At 41.2% G+C, this 25297-nt stretch overlaps 1 protein-coding gene across 3 annotated transcripts; it reads right to left on the bottom strand.

The window, feature by feature from the left end:
* Window positions 1–13165: 13165 nt before the first annotated feature.
* On the bottom strand, window positions 13166–14359 carry LOC127671075 (transcription initiation factor TFIID subunit 7-like). Of its 3 annotated transcripts, none has more exons than XM_052165742.1 (2): window positions 13562–14359; window positions 13166–13510 (listed from the first exon to the last, which is right to left on the bottom strand). In XM_052165742.1, exons 1-2 carry the CDS (start codon window positions 14357–14359, stop codon window positions 13166–13168), a joined length of 1143 nt encoding a protein of 380 aa, XP_052021702.1. The 3 variants fall into 3 exon arrangements, with proteins under 3 accessions (XP_052021702.1, XP_052021703.1, XP_052021705.1); XM_052165743.1 differs by having other exon boundaries at window positions 13166–13563; window positions 13636–14359; XM_052165745.1 differs by having other exon boundaries at window positions 13166–13423; window positions 13700–14359.
* Window positions 14360–25297: the final 10938 nt, after the last annotated feature.

The raw sequence follows: 25297 nt of genomic DNA, 5'->3' as shown, positions 1-25297 counted from the left end.
TCCTGTACAAACATCAAGACCAAGAAGCAAGTTGGGGAGGAAAGGGTTTATTCAGCTCACACTTCCACACTGCTGTTCATCACCAAAGGAAGTCAGGACTGGAACTCAAGCAGGTCAGGAAGCAGGAGCTGATGCAAAGGCCATGGAGGGATGTTTCTTACTGGCTTGCTTCCCCTGGCTTGCTCAGCTTGCTTTCTTTTAGAACCCAGGACTACCAGGCCAGGGATGGCACCACCCACAATGGGCCCTCCCCCTTGATCACTAATTGGGAAAATGCCTTACAGCTGTATCTCATGGAGGCATTTTCTTAACTGAAGCGCCTTTCTCTGTGATAGCTCCAGCCTGTGTCAAGTTGACACACAAAACCAACCAGTACAGGGTAGAATAAAGATAGCACAAATCAATTCAGCTAGAAACTGAGTCCATGTTCTACTGCTGAGCTATAACCCTAATTATTATTATTATTTTTGTTTGTTTTTTACTTTTAAATATGGAGAAAAGAACCCACTAAGTTGCCAAACTGGCCTTTCCCTCTGTAGCCCAGGCATACCTTAAACTTGCCGTCCCCCCTTCCTCTGCCTCCAAGATAGTTTTGGCTCTTGATCTGCAACAGTCCTACTCAACACAATTACAGACTTTTAATTGATTGGCCTGCAGAATAGTCAACACAGTTGGAGCGTTCTGCAGGAACCTAAGCTCACAGAACTCCCCTCGGAATACTAGATCTTAGCAGCTTTAAGTCTGCATAAAACACAGCAGCACTGAGCTACAGCTTTGGGGCAGCAAAGCCCTGCAGACAGAGCCTTGACCTTCCACTTCACAATAGTCAGAAGCTGGCCTACTGTATTATTTGCCGACATTGCTTGCTTATTACTATTGACTATTGTATTTAGGGCCTCAGACATGCAGAAGTGCATAAGGAAATCCCCAGTAAATGAACCACAGAACATCCAGCCAAGTACAAGAACCACAACAGCCTGGATTAGTGATACATCAGTGAACAAGAAATCCTGTCCCATTCTTCTAAACTATTCCAGGTATTAAGAAGAACAGATTTGGTGGGAGACGGTTGTATTTATTCAAGTCTTAGAGGAGAAATCTAAAGTTCAGGAAGAGAGTTTGTTCCAGAATGTGTATGTTAAAACGGAACAGTGGTAAGTGTGGAGAGTCAAACTTTCCACATAATCAGGGTGCTCCAAGAAGAAGCCCCAGTTTAAGTAGCAAGCTCTACACTGGCAGACTTCCCGACCTTAAGAAAGGCTGAGCTATGTACGAGCAATACACAGCGGGAGAGTCAGTGACTATAAGAGACTAGAAATGAGGAAAGCTCTCTTGGGAACTGAGAAAGCTTCCTGTGACAACACACAGGCAACCTAAAGGGCAGGCCTACCAGGACTTCTTGCCGTTTGTCCTCTTGGGCTTCAGAGCATCAGCCAAAGAGAAAATGGTGACCTGTTCACAGTCTGCTCTGATTTACATCGATGGTCAAAACAGAACTCTTCACACTGAAGGAAGCCAGGCACTCCACAGTAGCTGAGAGTCACTGCGCCCTGATTGCCTGTGATTATGCCTTCTCCACCTGCAGCTTCTGCCAACTCCTCACACTTACCTTAGCTGCCCTGGTCCTTGCTTGCTGAAAGAGACAAAATGAGTTTTTGAAGAGCTTAATTGGGTTCCTGCTTTACCGTTGACTGACGATAACTATGACTATTAGTAAATTAAGAGTATAGGGTTCAAAATAGTGAGACAACGTCTTCTGAGGAATTGCCAATAAAATGCCTTTAACCTTGCTCCTACTACCAAATTCATAAATGAAAGCCAGCACTTAATACAAACAATAGTCTTTATTTGTGGCCAGATGAGGTTAAAAGTGTGAGGTCCTTGGTACAGGTTTCTACCCACTGAAGTCATCCATGAACTCGAGCACATTATATAACCTCTCAGATTCAACTTTTTCATCTATGAAGTAGGGGTAATAATGGCACCGTCTTTGTGTGGATCGCTGTGATTATTTAAAGAGCTATCGAAGCCTTTAAAAGTGACTAGCAGTAGATTATCCAATCTCAGCATCAGATACATCACTACCATCCAAAGGTAAGCAACAAGGTCTCTCCCTTCCTGGAGCCTGGACTGGTGTCTGGATGTGGGCACCTCGTAGATACTTCCCTTGAACTGTCACATAAGTGTGCAATGCCAACTAAGGACCCTGACGGGCAACCTCCATGCTTTCTCTGGCCAAGACTCTATTCCCGCCCGACAGCATCCTCTGGCAGCAGCACAGGTGCTCATAGCCTCAGCAGCTGAGTCATCAGTGGGAGTCTCTGAGGTGATGCCCATGGCCTTACAGCTCAGGAGATAATGAGAAGATCTGAGGAGACAGATGCTGGTCACAAATACCCTTTGCCTTTCTCTGATGGCAAAACTTGTGGTTTCTTTTAGTATCCAAACTACGGTTGTGGGATGACACTCTAAAGCAGAAACTATGAGCTAATTGTGCTATTTTTCCTGTCTAAGGGAAGCATTTCAGAAGGAGGTCTTCCTCAGACTAGGTCTTAGATACTGCCATGAACACGGTCTTTGTGAGTGTAAAGTTTTTTTTTTTTTTAAGCTACTGTAAGCTAAGAAGATTTGTCTAGGTAATATAACTTGCCCTAACTGTACATCACACACAGGTTCAAATGTATTCTCACATCAACTTTTCTCAGGCCTGACACTGCCCCAGAGTGTGTGTTTGGCTTGTTTTTGTATCTTCCATGACTCTGTGGATAGATACTGACTTGCTGTTCCTTAGAAAGAAAATCTGTATATGAGCAATAAGCAGAGAACTGAACTCTGGGGTTAAGGTTCAGCTCCCCTACTCCTCAACTTTGTAGCCTTAAAATGATCAACTAGCCATTTGAGCCTCAATTTACTTAAATAGGAGAAATAGTGTTCAAGTATCTAATAAACATGCCCCAAAGTAGAAGATCATTTGAGTTCTTTAAATCTCATAGATAGGCTCCACTGCCTGATACCATAACATATTGAGTCTGTACCCCAACTGACTAACAGATACACTTGAGAAAATGTGGGCTCTTTGGATGCTTGACTTCTAAGTAGAGCCCCAGGTCTTCTGCTGCGGCTCTCCATATTCTACTCAGTCCAAAGGAGACTTGACAGCTCTATTTCAAGAGAACCATTTGCTTCTGCCGGATTATTTGGAACAGTGATCTTTGAAAAGCAATACCTGAGGGGAAACAGAATTCTGATTTAAAAAAAATAGATAGCTAGATAGATAGATAGATAGATAGATCCCAAGTTACATTCATGGATGTTTCAACATCGTCCAAGCACAATGACTTAGAGTAGCCTGAAGATTCCTGCAGCCCTGGGGAATTCAGGGCAGAATCAGGAGTTAGACAGGGTAGGCCATTTGTCCTTCACTGTCATTGTCGCTCAAGTAGAATTCCCCACAATCTCTCCTTCTACAAAATCTTACCTGGCAGTGTGAGCTAGTCTAGAGTCATTCATTTATCAATATTTACTGATTGCCTGAAGTATATATATACTTTATATACTATGTGATTCATATATATATATATATATGAATCACTTTCTGGACATGAAATAGTATGTTACTACTCATATGAAGCTTACACACCCATGTTTCAGGGAAGGTGTGTTTGCACTCCTGTAGCTCCCTATTTGTGTCTGTGTCACAGTCTTGGGAGACATATTCATATGTTTACACTACAAAGGCCTTCAGGATCTAAAGTAGAGACAGTTTCTTAGAGTCTGTGTCTGTGGCATCATTCTTGGTATAGAACATTGGGGATGTGCTGATAAATTTGATTAACTTCTAGAGAAAAATGTTAGGGAGTGGGAAAACTAGCTTCTGAGTTCAATTCCTCTCCCAATGTATGAAAAATATGCACTTTAGTAAAATTGTGTTATCAACTGGTCAATTTCACTAAAAAAAAAAAAAAAGACAAGTTGCCTTAGATGTGCCTGTGCATTTGCTTCAGATTTAGAGCTCTTACAGCCTGAAAGAAGGCAGAAAGCTAATCGCAGTCTTCCAGGTAAAATGACAGGAAGTACTTTGCTCAGAGTATGTGTGAAAGATAATGCATACTAACATACAGTCCTGTCCTAGCCAAAAGTCAGCCTCAGAAGGTGGCCCTGTAAACACGCTTTCTGTAATCACTTAGCCTGAGAGTTGTGGAAATGTACAGAGAAAAATTTATATAAAGCCAGTCAATGCATAATTCTTATTATCTTTGACTACTTATTCTATTCTGCACAAATAATAAATAAATAAATAAATGGAAAGAAAAATGGCTACTTATAATTAATCTTTGAGTTGTATGAGTTTATTTCAAAACTACCCATGAATAGAGGTGTGTTTTTCTGATAAGGTAATATTAATTAGTTTGAGAGTTGAAGGACTAAAAATATAAATAAGCACGTAAAAAGGAAGAAATCTTATTTGTTTCTGGGTGAATGTGTGTTTACTTACATGATTTCTGTGTATATATGTGTTGTTCTAGGTTATCACACAAACTATTTGTCTTACTAATTTCTCAAGTGAAAATAATGAAAAAAAATTGAAGATGGCATATATATGTACTTATATATTACATATATATGTAAACACATACACATACATATATACAGATATATGTATATGCATATATGTGTATATGCATACACACACAGACACACAATCATACACACACACTCATACAGTTTTTCTATGAAGGCTTAGCTGCTGTCCTGGAACTCATTCTGTAAACCAGGCTGACCTCTAATTTACAGATGTCTGCCTGCTTCTGCCTCCCAGTTGGTGAGAATAAAGACATGTGCCACTCCCTCCACCCCCCCCCAAAAAAATGAAAGTTCTCAAAGGAGAAAGGGGCCAATCAAGAGGAGAAAAGAAAATATGAATATCAAAGAAGGTTTGGTAGTGACATTTATGTTGAGCTACAATTGCCTCTTGACCTCATAGGTATTTTGTGTCTTACGCAAAATTGTGTATATGTGACTACCACAGGAGATAAGGCTCGCCTTTATTTAGTTAGTGTCATATCCACACCCATTCATAAGTTCAAACCCAACCCTCATTGTGATTGTATGCAGATTGGGGATTTCCACAGCTGATTAGTCCATGAAGGCCGAGTCATCATGAATAAGATAAGTGTCCTTGTAAGAACGGTCCAGTAGAGTTCCCTTGCACTTTCTGTTATGTGAGGTTACAGTTGGAAGCCAACTCTCTATGAACCAGGAACTACTATGGTAATTTGCTGTATTAGTCCCAGTAGCAAAACCTTCTCTGTATTAGCTCCCTGTGTGTTTTACATCAAAATATATTTTGGCAGCCGGACATACATGGACCTTGCCTTTCTGTAAGCTCCATCCTGGTGCAGAATATACACCATCTACAACTAAACACTTGAATAAGATGATAGATGTTGCGAAGGTGGTATTAGAGGGAACCACATCTGGTACAATGCTAGTTTAGGCAGAAGGACAAAGAGGCAAGCCTAAAGAATCAACAGTGAATGAAGTCAGAGCCACGAGAAGCTTATTAGGGAGAGCTCAAAGCAGAAGAACATTTTATAGTGGGGCCAGGGAAGTGGCAAAGACCCTAAGACAGGGGTAAGTCAAGTCGGTAGAAGAGAAGGCAAGATGTATCATTGGAAGGCAGGATTAGAGCGTAGTGAAGGCAGGCTTCAGAGCACACAGATCCTGGAGGATGTTGGCAAGGGGTCAAATGAGTCAGCGAAGGGCACTAGATCAATGTGAGCTGAAGCAAAGGGCTAATCGATTCAGTATTTTATCGTCACTCCTATTCCTGAATCTTCCTGACATCCATTTGCATTTCCCAACCAAAATCAACACACATGGCTGATGACTCTGAATGCCCTTAAAAGGATAAGCAGAACAGACACTGCAAAGCAGAACTCTTTCGAAGGAGACCTGGGGTGAGCATTCATTCATTCATTCATTCATTTATTCTGCATGAAATGGAACCCAGCATTTTTAATGGAGAATATAATAAAAGACTGGATTCTTAGCTGGAGACGATTTGCAGAAAGCATCTCTTAGGAGTTATTAGACATTTAAAGGAGCTTCAAGAGGAGGACTTGGGAAGAGGAGACAGAGTCGGGCTTATTAGCACAGGCCCGTGCTGTACTGCACACTCCTCCAGGGGGTGTGAAGAGATGAGTGTGAATGCCCATCGGTCCCACCTCCTTCTCACCTTCCCCATTATCGCCACCCCATTTGCACCTCACGCCTTCTCTCTCGCCTTATTAGCACAGTTCCATTCCCACATTAATTGATGGAAGGTGTTACCAACAATCTCTCACTACAACAATTCCCCATCTTTCTTTCCCCTGCCCTCTCCCTCCCCTGTGCCTACGCCCTCTCTCCTCAGTTTCTAGTAAAGCTTCATTCAGAATTTCATAAAGTTGCAGATTAAAAAAAAATGTTTAAAATCCCTAATAATAGTTTCTATAAAACAAGAAGGGTAATATATTAATCGGCATAAGGTAATATATTCTTTTTCTTTTTCTTTTTCTTCTGAGACAAGGTCTGTGTAGACCTGTGTAGACCAAACTATCCTTGAATTCAGGGATCTGCCTGCCCCTGCCTCCCTAGTGTTGGGATTGAAGGTGTGCACTACTGTGTGTGGCCAGGAGGTCCTTGCCAAGCCAAGGGACACATTCTTAGAGGAACTTTAAAATATCAATATAAGGAATTGTGAAATGCTTCCCATTCCAAACGCTATGAGAATAAGAAGCTGACTGAGGTGTGGCAGCCAATGTTTCACATGGTTATTTTATGTTGAATTTCTTTAGCACTAACCCCACATTTGGGACAATCCATCACTGATTTGTACTGTGCAGTTTCCTGGTAGGCATTTGAATTAAAGCAATTCACGTATGCAACAAGGTAGTCGCAGGGACTGATCAGTGTTCTCAGGCTGTGTGGACTGGGATCCCACCTCCATCCCTGTCTAGGAGAATTTGGGTGACCACCCTTTTGCCAAGTTTGCTTTACTATATACTAGCATAGAAAATACTGTGTACCTGCTGGGGTTAAGAGGAATAAATATAGAAAACTGTTTTGAATAGTCCATGAGAATCACCGAATGCTGTATGACAGTCAGTGACCACTAAACTCCACAAACTCATGGTCAGTATGGCAAGTGACAATTATCCTTGGTCCTAATAGAATTATGTTCCTCATCCTTGGTCTAACATGTATGGTCTGGTCAAATCACTGCCAAATATTTGCACGCAAGCCCTTGCTCTCCAGCAGTGGGTTAAAAGAATACAAAGGCCCAGCTGCTAACAACGCCAGCCACACTGTGTTTCTCCAAGGGCCAGCTGACTGCTGAGGCCAAGGGTGCTCAAGGGAACCTTAATCCATTTGTGAGCCAAGTATTGTCTAGGACTTGCTCAAATGTAGATGGATGGTGTTGGTCACACGAGTGAATGTTCTGCTAAGATACTCAGATATTATGTTCCAAAGCCTTTGAGCCCATCCCCCCTTTTAAATGGAAGTGCAAAATTTTGTGATCAATGATCCTTTGTCTTTTCAAAGCACTTTACAGGCATTTTGCTAGAAATGACGTATTCCTCTAGTTCAACAAAATACTTGTTGAGTGTCTACTATATGCTGGGACACAGGAGTTAATAATACAGCAGAGTTGCTGTGCAAACGGCTCATCGTTAACACAGGATGTTGAATGCTATGAGGGGAAAGGGAGAGGGCACAGTGAGGCTGCAGATAGGAATCCAGAGGCTGCTTCCCTGTGGGATCTTCCGGCCTGGAGCAGAGAAGCAACCCAGGCATTCTGTGGATGTAAGCTGAAGAGCATCTCAGTACGGCCCACCAGCCTCTCCTGGGTTGCTTCCTCTGCTGCTTTTCCTCCACAGACCTTGGCAGCCACCGTGCCGGCCACTTCATAGCTGCACTCACAGGCTGGGGACTTCAGCTGGCTCGTGACTGAGCAGATGGGCAGCTGCTTTACTGAATACCTTGCATTCTCAGACATTTGTGTGTTCTCCTGGGAAGAATCTATCCCCTGGACACTTCCCTCTGCTTATATAATCCCAGAGAGGGCGGGTTTCGTGCTTGCATCCTAGTCTAGTAAAAAAAAAAGCTGAAGTTGTGAGCAGAAAGAGCAGAAAACAGCCTAATTGGTGCAAGCTGTTAAAAAAAATAAACAAAAAACAATAATATAAAGTGTGAGGTATGATAGACACATAGAGGAAGAACTGACAATTTAACCTCTGGCTTTGAGTTTTTCTGGCAAGTAGTTTTTCTGCTAGTTACTACTACACTGTTCTGTCCTGACTTAGGCAAAATGAACTTCCAATACCCTACATAGTTTCTTTTATTGTTATAATTGCCAATGTAAATATGCAATTGTGTACTATAACAATATTCAATTGTATCAATGTCTCTCTATTCTATGGTCTCGAGCCTATCTAAAAGATGATCTAATAAAACTTCTGAAGAGTAGGGCATAATGGTTTCCACCTGTGACCTCAGCACTGGGGAGGTGGACCAGGATCATCAGGAGTCTAAGACCATTGTTGCTTTGCACTGAGTTTGAATCCAATGTGAGCTACATGAAACCGTATTCTTAAAAACCTGAAGTGGGGAAGGGAGATCTCTAAGGAATTGCATAGTATTCTCTATGAATTTCACAAAGTAAAAACTCCCCTCCTCCTCCCTCTCCCCCTCCACTTGCCCCCCTCCCATTGCCCTCCCCAGCCTACTCTACCTCTACCTCTCCCTCTCCCTCTCTCTTTGCAAGTGTGTGTACTTTGTGTTGCTAGAGAGGATTGCAAAGGGAAAGTCTAAGAGAAAAAAATGTTCAAAGTTCACAAATGTTTGGTTTTAATGGTTTTAGTTTTTGAACTGAGATTTAGGGGAATATCCAATGATTAAACACACCTACACACACACACACACACACACATACACACACACAAAATCAATGCTAAACAATAATCAAAGTTACAGTCCTTCTCAGCCTTCCCAGTGCTTAAATTCCAGACATATGCCACTGTCACCATGCCAGGCATACCAGGCATTAAGTGTATTAACACCAAACTCCCAGGACCAATGGATCACGAGATAAGAGGGTGCTTCAGTCATAGGCATATTAAGTCTGTGCCTTTTGGAAATGGTCAAAAGAACATTTCAAAATGCTTTCCTTGAGGGGCACTTATTGAGGATCCTGCCTTCCTAGTCACAGATGGATTCAGTTAGCTTCCTTCCTCTACGTTCATTTAGTTCCTGTCTGGAAGGTGGGAGGAGTTATTTATATATATGTGAACAGGGAGGAGGGAGGACTCCACAGCTTGCCATCTAATTGCATGCAGAGTTCTGGCACCTTTTGCTTGGCCCTCGCCTGCTTCCCCAAGTGGTGTCTGGTACTAGAGACATAAAATCATGAATAAACTAATAATTGGCCCAGATCCTATAGTGCAGGACACATGCTTTCCATGAACATTAAAATTCAGGGATTTTTTTTTTTTTAATCTGTAAAAGAGTTAAGCCTGGATTCTGACATTAATTTCCACTTGTCTTCCTCTTGGCAGAGTGGGTTGTTTATTTCTGTCACAGAGACGCATTAACTTTTTTTTTCTTTTTGCATGTTCTGCAAACCTAACTCCTCTTTAAAAAAAAAAAAAGAAGAAGAAGAATCCCTTGCTATCTTTACCATGCATTTGTATAGATTCCAACTGATAATTCTAGTTGGTTTATATTTTCAGTCATTTTCTCTGTTTTCTATTTTGGGGTTATGCTAAGAAGTCAGCTGTCAAATGCAGCCTTTTCCTTGTTTTTCTTTCAGACATTCGATTGGCTCCCTCTGTTTGAATTTGAATGTTAGTATCCCTCCACTCCTTTCTCCTCTCCCTCTTGGAGTAGGCTCTGGGCATCCCACTTCGCTGCCAGCTCCCAGCATGTCAGACTCATTACTGTATCACATCAAGTTATTAAAAACAATGGCTACTTTTAACATAGTTTGCCTGTTTGAACAATGTTGACAAATATGTCTCTTAAATGTATTTCTTACCTATAATTCTTCTCAGAATAACACCATCCCGAGTGAACAAGTCTGGTAATTTTCCCATCCACTGACATTCACTTTGGAAGTTTAAGTAGAGAAACATGTAACACTTGGAGAAAGTGTGGGGACTTTATTTAGGACAACTGCATAGGTGTCAGAGCTACTGACAGATCAAGCTTAATCCTATGGACAACAAAATCTATAGGCAATAGCTTAATGATGGGCTAGAAAGTGGCGAGGCAAGCTATCAAGTGTGGTTGTCTGTTGGAAGGGTAAACTGACAGGAGTGTTCTTGAGCGTCTGTGACATCACAACCTCTGCAGTTTATTTCAGGGCTCCATAGCTTCCCCATTCCATGTCTTAACTGCACATCTCCTTCTCCCCCTGCCTCTTCTTTAAAAGTCTTCTTCTAAATAGCATACATAAACTAAATACACACACACACACACAGATGACAGTGTTCGCATCTCACAAGATGCTTGGATTCTTTAGCTGTAATCTCAGTCAAGGTAAAATACATTTAAGATTGAAGTGACACTTTTTAACAATTGATGCTTCCCAGCAACCCCTCAAATCACAGTATATTGGGATGCTTGTGCTAATTTGATTCAGCTGGTGATCCTAAATATAATCTTAAAAATAAGTAAAAGACGATTGAGAGCTCAGATAACAGTGCGTGCTGCTCAAGAGGATCCTAGTTCTGTTCCCTACAAGTACGTCAGGCAGCTCAATCACTTGCAGCTCCAGCTCCTGGTGAATCTAGTGACTTTGGCTTCCTCAGGTAGTTTACCTTGTGTGCATACATCCACACATCGACACCTAATTAAAATTTTGTGTGTGTGTGTGTGTGTGTGTGTGTGTGTGTGTGTGTGTGTGTAATTTGACTGATATGGTCAATGTCATTACCTGCAACCTCCTTGAAATTATGATTCATGCTTCTTCATTGTAAGTGGCCCAGTGCAGATATACCTTGTTAAATATCTATTTGTAGAATCAAATCAAATTATAATCTTAAAGTACCTTTTCTCATTAAAAAGTAGAAAAAAAAGACAATCTAAAACTGTTCAGGCATAATCCCAGCCCTCAAAGGCTGAACTTGTGAGTTTGAGGTCACACTAGGCTAGAGAGTGAGATAACTGCCTTTTTAAAAGATGAAAAATTATTTGAATTACCATGATTTATAGCCAACACTGACTCATGAAATAGTTATAATTTCCTTCACTTTTTCTTAAAGGAAATTTGTGTGGGCTGAATATAAGTGCGATTTGCGTGCACACATACTTGGGTGTGTGCCTATGTGCTTGGCTGGAAGAGAGAGAAGGATGCCTAGTTTCCTCTATTACTCTCAGTCTTACCTTTGAAACAAAATCTCTCACTGAACTTGCTCAAGCAAGTTTTCAGTTAACAAGCGCCAAATTCTGCCCCATAGTGCTAAGGTAAGATCCACAACAGAGTTTTTACCTGGCTCCTTGAATTCAAGTCTTCATGCCTGTTCAAGACATGCTTTTATATGCACTGTGCCATCTCCCAGGCCCCTGTAATTATTTCAATATGAAATCGTTCAATTTTATTCAACATCTGTTACTTCTAAGGTGATTTTGTATAGTCTTGATAAAATATTCCATAATATGAAATAAAAGCTGAGACCCAACAATGACTTTAAAATTACTTTAAAATATAAATTCCTAAGCTTTACATCTTATTAATCCCCATTTTACACAATGCTCTTCCATATTATCAATTTTAATCTTTTTTATAATAACTGGTTTTCAAATAGAACAAAAAGCATGAGCGTATCTAATTTGCCTTTTATTGGTATCCATCCCTTCTACTCCCCCTCCTCACACCTTTCTCTCCCCTTCCTGATTCTCCTTCATCTGTCTTTTTTGACAAATTGGTGTGTTGGTGTGTGTGTGTGTCTACATGTACATGTGTGCATGCATTCGCGCTCCCTCATATATGTCCCAACACAAATTTATATTCTGGTCAGAGAGAAAAGTATATGTATCATTAAGTCCAGAGAACTATAAATAGTTCCAAGTAACTAGAGTGATACAGTAAGATACATACTTGTGGGTATCAAATGCTGCTGACAAATATATTTCCTGAAATATACTTTCTTAGGGGATATAGCACTGTATGAAAAACTACCTGCTGTGTCTTAAAATAAGCATTTTCAACTGACATTTTCTTTGCGTTTTCTCAGCCTACTAAACATTACTATGTACCAAAACATACAACAGAATAGTCTGTAGTGATTCTTTTATTCTCACTCAAAAGAATTTATTGTTTTGCTTAAAGAACATAGACTGTAAATACAGCTTTAAAACACTTCCCAGCAGCCCAGGATTGGTAAGAAAGTCTTCATAGGCATCTGGCTTTTCCTAATCTTTTCTAACAGGGTTAGGATAAAGAGAGTTATAATAATAAGGATAATGCCTATGCTGCAACTGCTAATTAATGAACAAAAATCAGTTGCATGCAAGCAAAGAACAAAGAAAAAAATCCATGTTCAGGAAAACAGTCTTTACCTTTACAGAATCTAGTATTGATTCTTTATTTTGCAGTGTAAAACCAGTGTATCCTGGAAGCTGCTATGTAACCCAAGCTGGCCTCGAATCTATGAATCATTCTGCCTAAACTTCTCAAATGCTGAGATTAGAGATATGGGCTACTTTATAGAGAAATTGGCTTTTTTCTGTATTGTAGCAAATACTTGAACAGTTTACACATATGCCAACTAGTGGTGGGTGCTTATAAGCTAGACTATCTTAAGCCCAGCTCCCTAAACCATAACAGAAGCAATTCATAGAGTTCTCAAACTAACCAAGAGAAGTCGAGCCCCAAAGGGTCAATTGGGACCCCTTAAGTTATCACATTTTTTTATACTGCATTTTCTACATGACTTTCTTCTTGAACCACTACAATCAGTGAAATGTTCAAAGAAACAAAAACAATTCATTCAAGATAAGGTAACTAGAGGGAAACACAGTTTCACCAAGCCTTCAGTCTAGATGATGGATTCAAAGTTTTACTTCTTCAAAAAATACTTCAGTTGTTCCTGTAGGAAGTCTAGATGATGGATTCAAAGTCTTACTTCTTCAAAAAATACTTCAGTTGTTCCTGTAGGAAAAGGATCTGTTCATACTTCTGCTTCTCCTGTAACTTGAGCTGTTCCAGCACAGACTGGAAATGACTCTTGAGGGTCAGGTTTTCCAATTTTCTGAGGAGATCTTTCTGTCTTTGTGCTTTGCCCTGGATCTCTTGGAGTTTTCTCTCCTTGGAATGAATCAGCTTCTGCATTCCCAGAATTATTGAACTGCTACTTTCATTAGCTTTGCACAAGCTAAACTCCATAAATTTGGCTTGTAGGTCTCTTTCCAGGTCTTCTTCAGAATCATCTTCTTCCTCCTCTTCCATTTCTTCCTCCTCTTCCTCCTCTTCAGCCTCCCCTTCCTCTTCAGCCTCTTCATCCTCCTCATCCTCAACCTCTTCCTTCTCCTTCCCCTCCTCTTCCTCTTTTTCTTCCTCCTCCTCCTCTTTATTCTCTTGATCATCTTTGCCACTGCTAGAATCACTGAATGTGCTCTGAGGCATAGCACATGCTGCTGAAGTATGACCACCAACCTCAGAGGGCAAAGGAAGCTGCGGAGTGCAGGTCTGACTCCTGTCTGCCTTGGTTTCATCATCCACGATGACTTCCCATCGGCTGCTGATGGCTTCAGCATCGGAGCGCAGCAGCCTCTTCACTTCCTTCTCCACATCTTTAGAGTCAATGTAGCCACTGCCGCTCTCTTCGCCGTGCTTCATATCGGGGGGCTTTTGTGTTGGTTTCCGAAACCGTTTCTTCCTGACATTCTTCAGTGGTGGAGTAATGCCGTGCTTCCAGGTATATTTTCCCTCTGCTTCCCTTTCGCTTCCCACCACAGCAGCAGCAGCAGCAGACGTGGCTGGTTCTTCCTGGGAGGAGTGGGCATCACCTTCGGAGGCGCTGCTGCACAGAAGCATCTGGCAAACATCCGCCGTTTTATAAAAGGTCTTCCTGTCATGCGTCTTCAGGCTCTCGATGACACAAGGCAAATCGACCACTCTGGCTGACAGGGAGACATCGTCGACCTGAACGGTGGCACGCCGCGCGTCAGGCGACAGGTCAATCTTGAGTTTCGCGCGCGCAGCAGCGCTTCCAGAACGGATGATCTTCCTGACGGCGGAAGCGTGTTCTGGGGGCAGGCGCAGTATGAACTGGTTCTCAAGCGCCTGAGGGAGCCCATCTTGGTTTTTACTCATCTTGGCTCTCGGGCCTATCCGCGCCAGTGCTGACGTGAGGCTGTGTGGCCTGGGTCCACCTTCCTTCACGACGCCCTGGGAGAACCGGCTTGGGCCGGGGCCTGTGGGATCTGAGGGCTGCAGCGGGGGCGAGGCCTCAGGGAGTGTGGGGGGATTTAAAGTCTGTCCAGTCAGCGCGCGCGCGGGCCCCTGGCTCCTCACAGGCGGGTAGCTGGCCTCGAATGGCTTCCTCACACCACAGCAGGCTGTGTGGCCTCCCGGAGCCTCCACTAGTCCCAGCCGGCCCTCCGCATGCCGCCTCGGGCCTCGCGGCCGCCTCTGTTTACCTCTGCTCCTCCACGCGCCTCCCTAGGCCTCCACAGCCCTCCGCGCACGGCCTTGCGGCCTCCCTGGGCCTCAGGACACCGCCTCAGGCCTCGCAGCCTCCCGGGGCACTGGACACCTCCTCAGGCCTCCCTCGCAGCCTCCACGTACCTCTGTGCGCCTCTGTGCACTCCACCACAGTTCTCCGCGCCTCCCCAGTCCTCCGTGATCCTCCTCAGTCCTCCTCAGTCCTCCCGGGCCTCCACAGGCCTCTGGCAGCTGCTTAACGGACGGATGGACAGACGGCAGTGAGCCTCGAGGCAGCAGGTGCGCTTCCGCACATGGACCGGAACTGACTCTGGAAAGGACCTTAGGCGCCGAGCACGCACTTCCGGTCACAGGCCTCCTTGAGGAAAGCGGAAGCATCTAAAGGCTCCTGTTTTCACCAAGCGGGGACCTTCGGCTGATGCCGGGTTGCTTCCGCGTTCTGTTGCGGTTTTGGTTTTTTTTTTTTTTTTTTTTTTTTGTTTTTATTTGTCACTTTATACCACAAACACTGTGACATATTTGGTTGCTCCATGAGCTGTTAGCTTGTTGGTTGACTGGGACTACCCGCTGACTAGTGGAATCTTCACCAAGCCCCATCAGCCACTTATCTATTTGTCTATTTATCTGTCTATTTATCTTCTATTTATTTATTTATTTATTTATTTATTTATTTATTTATTTATTTAAAGTCTTTTTTGAGAAGAGCAGGAGGCTGTTGGGCCCATTGCTAGCTAGAGATGTCCCAGTCTAAACAGCAGTCAATTATTCCAAAGTCCATAAATATGGGAAGGCAGGTGGGGATCTTTCTTAAACAACTTCTTCATCATGGTGTAAGCTATAAGTGCCCACCTAAAAATTTTTTATCTAACATTGGAAGCTGGGAGCTGGTAACTATAGGAATGGCACAATGACTGTTTGCCCCTAAACAGCCTAGTGCCGGATCACAGAAACCAGAATACAGAGTTCTCTTTTCGTCATCAAAGAACAACTACTAGCTTCTGGGAAATAATTCTGGTAAAATACTATTACCCATCCTATAATCTCTAGTTGTATGCAGGCCTTTATAGCAGAAAAATCTACGATCCAGCAGGGCTTATTATTGTTATTTCCCTTGGAAAGGAGGACAATACGTGACATTTTATTTCACTTTTCTTATATCACGACTTTTAAATTTTTTAGGGACAAGTCCATATGACAAATCTGACAAGCTTCGCAAATGCATTAAATATGTGTTGCTGCTAAATGGATTTTTGAATAGCCTTAGTTTCTCCTTCCTTCATCTTGAAGTAAAAAGCAGTATAGCAGTCATTTATTTTGTTCACTCGCCCACAAAGCAGTGGATAATGTTTCTGAATTATTTTGAAGGCCTGCTATAGCACTGTTCTTGGTAAGATACTCTATGAATAAACGGTGATCCCTGATCACTGCTTATCTGCGAGTACTATAACAAAAATAAATCAGCTGAGGTTAATACAATAGGATACCTGTCATCTGTATTTTTTTTAAAACTCAATTTTATTATTTAGTTTGTGTAACTCAAACATCACAACTGAGAAGATGAAAATGAATTGTTTTGAAGGGAAATGGAGAGAAGAATGTCAGAACCCAGACTAGCCTGGAAAGAAACAAGTTGTAGCTGAGGATACTACTCTCGAGTGCTGAGATTCCCAATGTGCACTACCACATATCACTTCATCATCTGCTAAGCATTTTTAGAAATGAAAATTACTCTGATAATTTCAAAGGTTTTGGTTATATAGTCAGATTTTTAAAAGTATTTTATTATCTAATATTGTGATGATATATATAAAATACACACACACACACACACACACTATTTCAACAGAAAGCTGAGGCAAATGTAATCAAAGGAAAGGGCCAAGGCCCAGCCCCATCGAGCAGCAGAACCTGGTAATGTTGGCAAAGAAGGTTGTAGAATCTCCCTCTGTAGCTGAGGAAGGCAGCTGAAGTCAGGCACGTGTCAGGGTTCCAGAGAGGTTCTTGTGTGAAGCTGTGAAGGCCAGAACTAGATTGTGTTGGAGACCTCAAGAGTTTAGAGATCCTGGAACCATGGGATGCCTGCCAAGGAAAGGCGCAGACAGGGTATGGAAGCAGTCCAAGAAAGAGACGTCTAAAGAGTACACTGACATCAAGCACGGTGATGTAGACTTTGGAATTTGCCCTACTGGTTTCCACTCCGGCTTTGGCCCAGTATTTCCTTATGTGGCCCCCTTCTTGCCATTTTGGGATGGTAATATAGATTCTCTGCCATTGTATGTTGGAAGTATGTGATCTGCATTTTAATTTTACTCCAGCACCTACCTACCTGCCACCAAGCTCCCTGCCCAAATTATAGTGAACTAAATGCTCTAAAACTGTAAGCCTGCCCCCAGTTAAATGTTTTCTTTCATATAAGAGTTGTCCTGGCCACTGTGTCTCTTCACAGCAACAGAACAGTGACTAAGATACATAGTTTTATGCAACAAATAATGACATTAATATTTTATGCAGAAGTAAAATTAACTCAAAAAGAAAATTCTAAAACACCAAATGAGAATAGACATAACACTTCTCCCGATCTTTCCTTACTTTAGTGAATCGTGTTGTATGTTTACTGTACCATTTGTCTCAGTCCAATACTTGCCTTTGAGACTGAACTATTTGGTGCTTTATTATCTATTTCAGCTATTGTTTTCTGGTGCTGACAACTATAGTAGTACACCTGTTTACATTTCATTTTTTCCAGGAATGCTCATTTCCTTATTTGCATATACATCTCAGTAGAGGTCATTTTCTTGGGTTGTACTTACTCACTCCATATTTGTTTATAAATATTTGTCTGCCACTGCATGATAGTAAGTTTTATCATTTGTAATAAAAGTGTAGATAGGAAGCTTCAGGAAACATTTGTCCTAGAGATAAACGTGTGTTGAGTTAAAAAGTGACTAAGTGGAAAACTATTTTTACCACAGGCAATACCACCCACCCAGTCCGCCTTGAGAGGAGGATTTCACACGGTAAAAAAAAAAAAAAAAAAAAAAAAAAAAAAAAAAAAAAAAAAATAGAGATAATTCAGGAAAGAGCATCCTTCTAAATTAGTTGTAATTTCACATTCAATGCAATGTGATAAAGAAACAGGGAAGAGCCAGCTAAAATCTATGTATACATCTGTCAAGCAGTTATAAAACTGCTTCAGCGATAACACATAGGAAATAGCTACATTATTCACTGTGTGAAGACAAAACTTATGCACTTTTGCTGATATCTCAAAGGTTGGTAGTTTAATGAATAGGTGATGTGTTTTTCTTTTTGAGAGAGAGAGAGAGAGACAGAGAGAGAGAGAGAGAGATGAATACTCAAGTGTGTGTATGCAGATGCCAGAGAAAAAATTAGGGTGTCTTTCTCTATTTCTGCCTTACTTTTCCTATCTACATTTATTTTTTTAATATTTTTATTTTCTATATTCTTTGTTTACATTCCAAATGATTTCCCCTTTCCCAAATCCCCCCTCCCCGACATTTGTTTATTTAATGGGTGTGCATATGCATGGGTGTGCATGAGCATGTGCACGAGTGTGTGCACGAGTGTGTGCACAAGCATGTGCACTTGTGTAGATGCATATGCACACACCTGTGTACACCTGAATGTACCATGAATGCATTCAGAAGTCAGAGGATACCTAATGTGCCCCGACCCATGGGGGTTTTTGACAGGGGACCCTAGAAGAGAAGGGCAGAGAAACAGAGACAGGAGACACGAAGAACGAGGTCAAGACAAATTAACTGCTCAAGACCTAGTAAACTGTATTTTCTCAGGGAACTTATACAGGCAGGGGAAGAAGTGAGCAAGTGGGATTCTGCACGTAGTCTGGGCATTCAGCCAAGGTGAATCTCTGGCAGCTGCAAGATGTTTTCTTCTTCTGGGAGGGCACAGTGACCACTCGATATCTCCAAGGTCTGTCGCTGAGGAAGAGTCAAAACCCAAGCCTATCTTTAAAATGAACTCTAAACAAAAAGTAAAGTCAGTTTGGCTCCTGGAACTAATGCAAGTTGGTTTTCTCTTTTTACTATGTGGGTCCCAGGGATCATAGACTCAGGTCAACAGGCTTAGTGGTAAGTGCTCTACCAGCTGCCACCATTTTTTTTAAATACTATTTTTTATTTTTGTGATCATAATTGCATTATTTCCATTTCCCTTTTCTCCCTCAGAGCCCTACCATGTGCCACTCTACTTGTTCTTTTTCAAATTTATGCTGTCTCTCTTTTTAAATTGTTGTTGTTGTTGTTGTTGTTGTTGTTGTTGTTATTGTGTGCTCCTTAACATATAAATGCAATATGTCCTGTCCATATATGTTGCTTGTATATACCTTTTGGTATTGGGTGACCAGTTGGTGTGCTCCTCCCTGGGGAAAGACTATTTGTCCCATGCTCAGCCTGCCTTAGCTACCTGTAGTTGTTTGTTGAGGGTTAAGAGGTCATGAGCTTTTTCTCCTCTCATGTTAGCATGTCTATTGGTATCACCCTTGTTCAGGTCATGCTTAGGCAGCCATGTTGGTGAGGCTTCATGCGTGAAGTTTCTGACCTTCCTGGAAGACACAGTCTCACACAATATCTCTAAGGGTACAGAAGTGGCACACAAAACTCGGTGGTAACCAACAGCTCTCTGGTTGGACTTAACCTGCTCCACAGGAGGAAAAACATGTATGATACCAAAAACTTAATCAACTACCCAGGATTAATAGAGTCATAGATCTTGGAAGAGAACATACTACTGCCACTTTACTAAATAGGCCTAATCCTTGTTCCAACAAGCAAGTGTAGTTCTCACTGTTTATCAAGGAAACTTCTCTTTGCAACAAAAAGTGACCATTACAGAAAACCACAACCAATCAAAATGCAGAATTGTGAAGTCCAGTCACAGCTGATACATCTACAACAAAATTCCTGAACCTATGACTCAGGGATCATCACAGAAGAGGGGGAAAAAGAGTAAAAGAGCCAGTGGAAGAGTTTTCCCTGAGATTGTGCTGCCTTATTTTTGGGGACAGACTCTTTCATGACCCAGAAGCTCTAGGTTTTTGGTGAGGCTGAGTAACCAATGCGTTCCTAAGATCTGCCTGTCTTTGTTCCTAAAGCTAGGGTTTGCATGAATGTGTGGACACACCTAGCTTTTTACATAGATGCTGGGGATTTAAACTCAGGTCTTTGTGCTTACAGAGCAAGTGCTCTTACAACTGTGCCATAGTCCCCAATGGATGTGTTTTTAAGTGTTTTAATATTTTACTCTTTGATAATTACATACAAGGAAACAATATATTTTGTTCATTTTTACACTACACCTCCCATCATCAACTGCACTCCCCTTTAGTCCCCTTTAAATTTCAATATACATATACATAACACACACACACTATATATATATCTTAGCAGCCGTCAACCATCTGTAACTCCTCCTTGATGGGTAAAGGTTTCTGTGCCTCTCCCCATCCATATTTGAATGTTGACTGGCTGGATCCTGTATGGACAGCTATAGTTTCAGTGAGTTCTAAAAAGCCAAATAACCTGATTCCTGCTTCCACAAAAATAATTCCAATCAGAATTAAACCTGAATATTTAACACATTTAGTTATTCACATTTAGTATAGCATTTTTTTCTACTAAAACGTCTAAGTTCTCTTTAGAGTCTCAATTTTCTTGATGTCCAACCTCAAGGAGTTCTATATTTGTACTTACCTCATACTCCTCATGGAGACAGAAAACAGGATTCTAAGCCTTGCAGTTTTAAGCCGATTTTGTTTGTGAAATTCTACACAGCGGTGTTCTCCGTATTTCTTCTATAAGTTTCTTGGATTGTATTTCTTGAATATTTGGGTGTAAAGCTTCCAATTTCAGCATGTTCTTTTTTGAGAGGGCATCTCAAATATCCCAGGCTGGCCTTCAATCTACCATGTAGCAGAGGTCAACCTTGAACCCGTGATTTTCATGTCTCTGCCTCCCCAGTGTTAGAATTGCAGACATTTACCCAGTCCAGCTTATGTGGTAGTAGAATGGAATTTAGGGATCTGTGCACGTATTCTCCAGCCAAAAAAAAAAAAAAAACTGGCAGTTTTGACCCATTATTTCTTAAAATATTTTTATGCCTTCTACTTCAAACATTGCAAGCCATTAGGATGTCTGCAGTAACCCTACAGCCAGCTAAGGCCCTGTTCATCTATTCCAATCTGCCACTGTGTGTTTTGTTTTGTATCATTCTATCACTTCTTAAATCTTACCTGCCCTTCTGAATGTTTAATATTCTGTTAACCTCACCAACTATTTTTTAAACCAGGCACTGTAATTTTTACCTGAGGAAGCAAAACCTGAGTCGTTTTCAGTATCTTCTCTTTCTCTTTACAGTGTTTTTGCCTTCATTTCCTTTATTCTGGACATAACAAATATAAGTCTGATCATTGCTTCATCATTCTTGTCTACTAATTTAATCATGTGTGTCATTTCTTGGTCTTTTTTACCAACTCTTCCCATGTATATAATATATAGTAGTTTCCTGATTCTTGAAGACTTTACAAATATTAGATTTCAAACATAGAGAATGTTTTAGTTTTGGTTTCATTACTGTGAAGAGATACAATGACCAAGGTAACTCTTATAAAGGACAACATTTAATTGGGACTGGCCTTCAGGTTCAGACGTTCAGTCCATTTTAATCATAGCAGAAAGCATGGCAGCGTCCAGGCAGGCAGGCATGGCACTGGATATGCTGAGTTCTATATCTTGTTCTGAAGGCAAACAGAAGACTGGCTCCCACCTGGTTAGGAGGAAGGTCTAAAAGCCCAACCCCACAGTGACATACTTCCTCTAACAAGGCCACACCTACTCCAACAAGGCCACACCACCTAATACTGCTGCTCCCTAGGTCAAGCATATTCAAACCACCACATATTATTTTTTATTCTTTCATATATTTTGAATTGTCTCAAACAATTGAATTGTCTGCACATAGCTAACTTATTTAAAACCAGTTCAGCTCTTTACAGGCTCTCTTTTTCTTTGTTGGAAGAATCAGACCAGAGTTCGATTTTAAGCCAGGGAATTTAGACAGGAGTTAGTCAGCAGGAGAAGCCTCATTAGGTATAGATAACCAGGGCACAGGCAAAATGAAAGTAGCAAGGGGAATACTGATGGCACAAAGGGTTAAACAACAAGTTGGGTATGGAGATGAAGGAGTGGGAAAAGGAAGTTTAAACCAAGAAGTGAAGAATGAAAAACCCATGCAAGCCTACCATGCTATAACAATAAAAAAAAAAAAAAATACATCAGATTTTGAAGGGAGATTTCCTGCATGACTAAGATAGTGCTGTTCCTACTATCAATGAGCTATAACAGAACAAAACAAAACATCCCAATGTTGTATATTGGGATACCTCCATAGAAGTTGCTTATCATGAAGATACCAAAGGTTCCCCACATAATATATGTTTTTCTTTCCATTTGGTTGTCTACCAGAACTAGATGATAACATGATATTGCTAGATTTTACACACTTGGGTTGCAAGATACTGAGAAATCTCTCTGGAACTGAGCTGGAAACCTCCTCCCTGCTCAGCACCATTAGCATGGGTAGGTTGCTGGAAAAGAAAGCATACCAGTGGTTGACCCAGCTGTGAACTTTATAAACCACAATACCGACTGCCAAGAAAGACGTGCCCACATGTGCAACAGTGGTGTGACTGTTTGGGGGGATAACTAAGTACTCTCAGGTTAGATGTGAGGCCCCACTCTTCATGAGGTTACACATGCCTGGTACTATAAACCCAGTCAAAAACTCATGCCCAGGTCATTCACAAGTCTTAGAAGAGATGATAATACAGATGTTTAGCTAACTAAACACATTGTCAAGCTGACTTCTAAATACCTATGTTTGCATATGTAGACAAATACTATTCGCAACTCTAATCAGAGAAGCCCCATGTTGCAAGGAACAGTAGTAAACTCAGACTTAGCAGCCTATCATACTGAGAATAAGGAACAGTTGAGGGTTTAAGCATAGGCAAGACAATTATACCACCACCTCTAAGGATCAGAGAGCATTTCAGAGGAGGCAGAAAAAGTACAAAAGGTCTGGAAAGATAGAAAAAAATACGTGAAATGCCTTCTAGAAACAATGTAATAGTTGTAATTATGAAATCTCAACAGCTTCAGTTACTTACACTGGAGCCTCCACAAGACCGGCCAGGTCAACCTTTAGTCATGGATAATATAGGCATTCAGCGAGCTATACCATTATTGCTGAACTATTGGGCACTGATAGTCTCTTGGAGACAGACAGCACAGTCTTCAACTAGGCACACACAGGTCATCACACACAGCTCCAATGGATAGTTCCAATCCTGCAGTCACATATATGGTCCTGGTCAAAGACAGTGGGTCACAAACAAACCAAAATTCAGAATATACAGCATTTGGGGATCAGCTTAGTAGAAAAGAAAGGTGGAAAGGGGAGGGAGGGTGACAGGAGAGGGGGTGAGAACAACCTGAATGTATTATACACATGTATGTAATTGTCAAAAATAAGACAAATTAATAGGAAGAAAAGCAGAAGGAATAAAAATTCCAAATCTTTCTTCTCTCTCCCTCTCCTCCCTCCTCCCTCTCTCTCTCCCTCCCCCCCCTCACACACACACACATACTTACTCACACAAGAGGAAATGTATTTTGTCTTTAAGAAAGTTTTGCCAATTTAGTAGTCCAGTTAAGTCTAACATTTTTATATATTTAATATCAACATTTTGAATGAAATTAGTCTAATGCCATTATTCATTAGCAAGATAGTGAATGTATCAGTTGGGGGGAAAACAAAATACATAGTTGACACTGTATTTAAAAGGTTAAGGTGTACTATGTGGCAAAAGGTATTTTGGAGCCTGCCATGGCTTCCAGCTTTGAGTGTCTGTCACACATTAACTTGTAGCACACTGTACCAAAGAATGTTCTAAAAGTCTTTCCCTAAGATTCTAAAACATATAACCAATTTTAAACCCATATATTGATTTGATGAAGGAAAAAAAGAATAGCTAAATGGGGAGGCTGGAAATATGGCTTAGTTGGTAAGGTGCCCACTGACACAAGCTTAAGATGCTGAAGCTACCCAACACCCACGTGAAAGCCAGGCACTGCAGTTGTACATCTTTAATTACAGCGCTGGGGGACAGAGACAGGCAGATCTTGCCAGCCTAGCCAAACCAATGAGCCTTAAACTTGGTGACATACTTTGTCTCAAAAACTAAGGTGGAAACCCAAGAACAACCTCTGTTCTGTGCATAAACATCTACATAGGCAAATATATACACCTGAAACATGAACACATGAAACCAAAACACACACAAACACACACACACACACACACACACACACACACACACACATAACCAAACATACAGAGACTCACATGAAAAAAGCTAAATTATTACTCAACTAAACTCTGGGTTAATTTCACAGCTCCAGAAAGCAGAAGGTACAATTTCCCCATTGTTAACTCTACTCCATGAAGATTTTAATGAATCTGTAACTGGTAAAAAATGAAAATGTATCTGCCATGATAATGTAAACATCATAAACTAATTTTATTCCTTGTGCAGAACACTGTTAGGAAGAACACGTTTTTTCTTAAGCCTAAAATGATATCCTCTTGATAGATCAACGTATCGATCTCCTTCTCAGGCTATCGGCTGAGTTCAGTGTGAGAAAAGAAAGCTCATTTGCTTCTTGTCATTAATAGTTAATTGTTATTGCAGTCTCTCAGATGGGAGATGCAGGCAAGGGAAATTATATCCATCTTTTGTAAAAGTGCTGCGACATTATTAGAGGTGATCACATGGCAGAAAATAAATGTCTTCCTGGGGGGAATAAAGGGAGTAGGCACAGAGATTTTTCTTTCTCCCCTCTCTCAAGCACTTTTATAAGTAGTCCATACGGGCTAGTAAAGCAGCGTCAATGCTTCCTGAAGGCCCCTGTGTGCAGGAACACTGTGCACTTGTGTGCCCCAGAAGCAGGCCTTTCAGAGTGAAGCACGAGTGCCTGTTATCATTTCACACACTACTAGACTGTGACTTTCATCCACTCCACTGTTGATAATTCATGTGCCATTATACAGGGTTTTAGAACATTATTTTACATTACTGTGTACTGGCTCCTAATCTAACCACCTCTGAGATTTTGTGGCTTCCCTAAGTAAGGGGGAAGAACAGAAGAAATTTGACCAGTAAAGATTAACTCATAGGGAGAAAAATCAAAAATATAACTGCCTTAGAATACAGAAGAAAGATGCCGTTGACAACACCCATTGAGCAATACAACTGCTAAGGGCTTCTGAGTGGAGTGTAGAAAGTCAATACAGCATCTTAAACAAATAAGTTCTTATACATACCAGTCAATGTTCAATACAACCATTGAAGCTTTGGATTATTTGGAGTCATGAGATCTGTACATGACATTAGAGGATGTTGTAGCAGCAAAGTCACCTCTGTGTCCACTGCTTACATTTGTCACCTTGAGCATGTCACTGAAGAGAGACCATGGTATTATTATTCAG

This window comes from Apodemus sylvaticus, chromosome 20 (assembly GCF_947179515.1).
Source record: "Apodemus sylvaticus chromosome 20, mApoSyl1.1, whole genome shotgun sequence".
Taxonomy (NCBI): Eukaryota; Metazoa; Chordata; class Mammalia; order Rodentia; family Muridae; genus Apodemus; species Apodemus sylvaticus.
Note: the sequence above shows the minus strand (reverse complement) of the source record. Positions and strands in the feature narration are given on the sequence as shown.

Excerpts from the sequence above, each read along its gene's own strand:
- LOC127671075 (XM_052165742.1), bottom strand. The coding sequence starts at position 14,359 with ATGAGTAAAAACCAAGATGGGCTCCCTCAGGCGCTTGAGAACCAGTTC. Across the intron at positions 13,511-13,561 it reads AGGGGAAGGAGAAGGAAGAG|GAGGAAGAGGAGGAAGAAAT; the intron begins GTTGAGGATGAG and ends GAGGCTGAAGAG.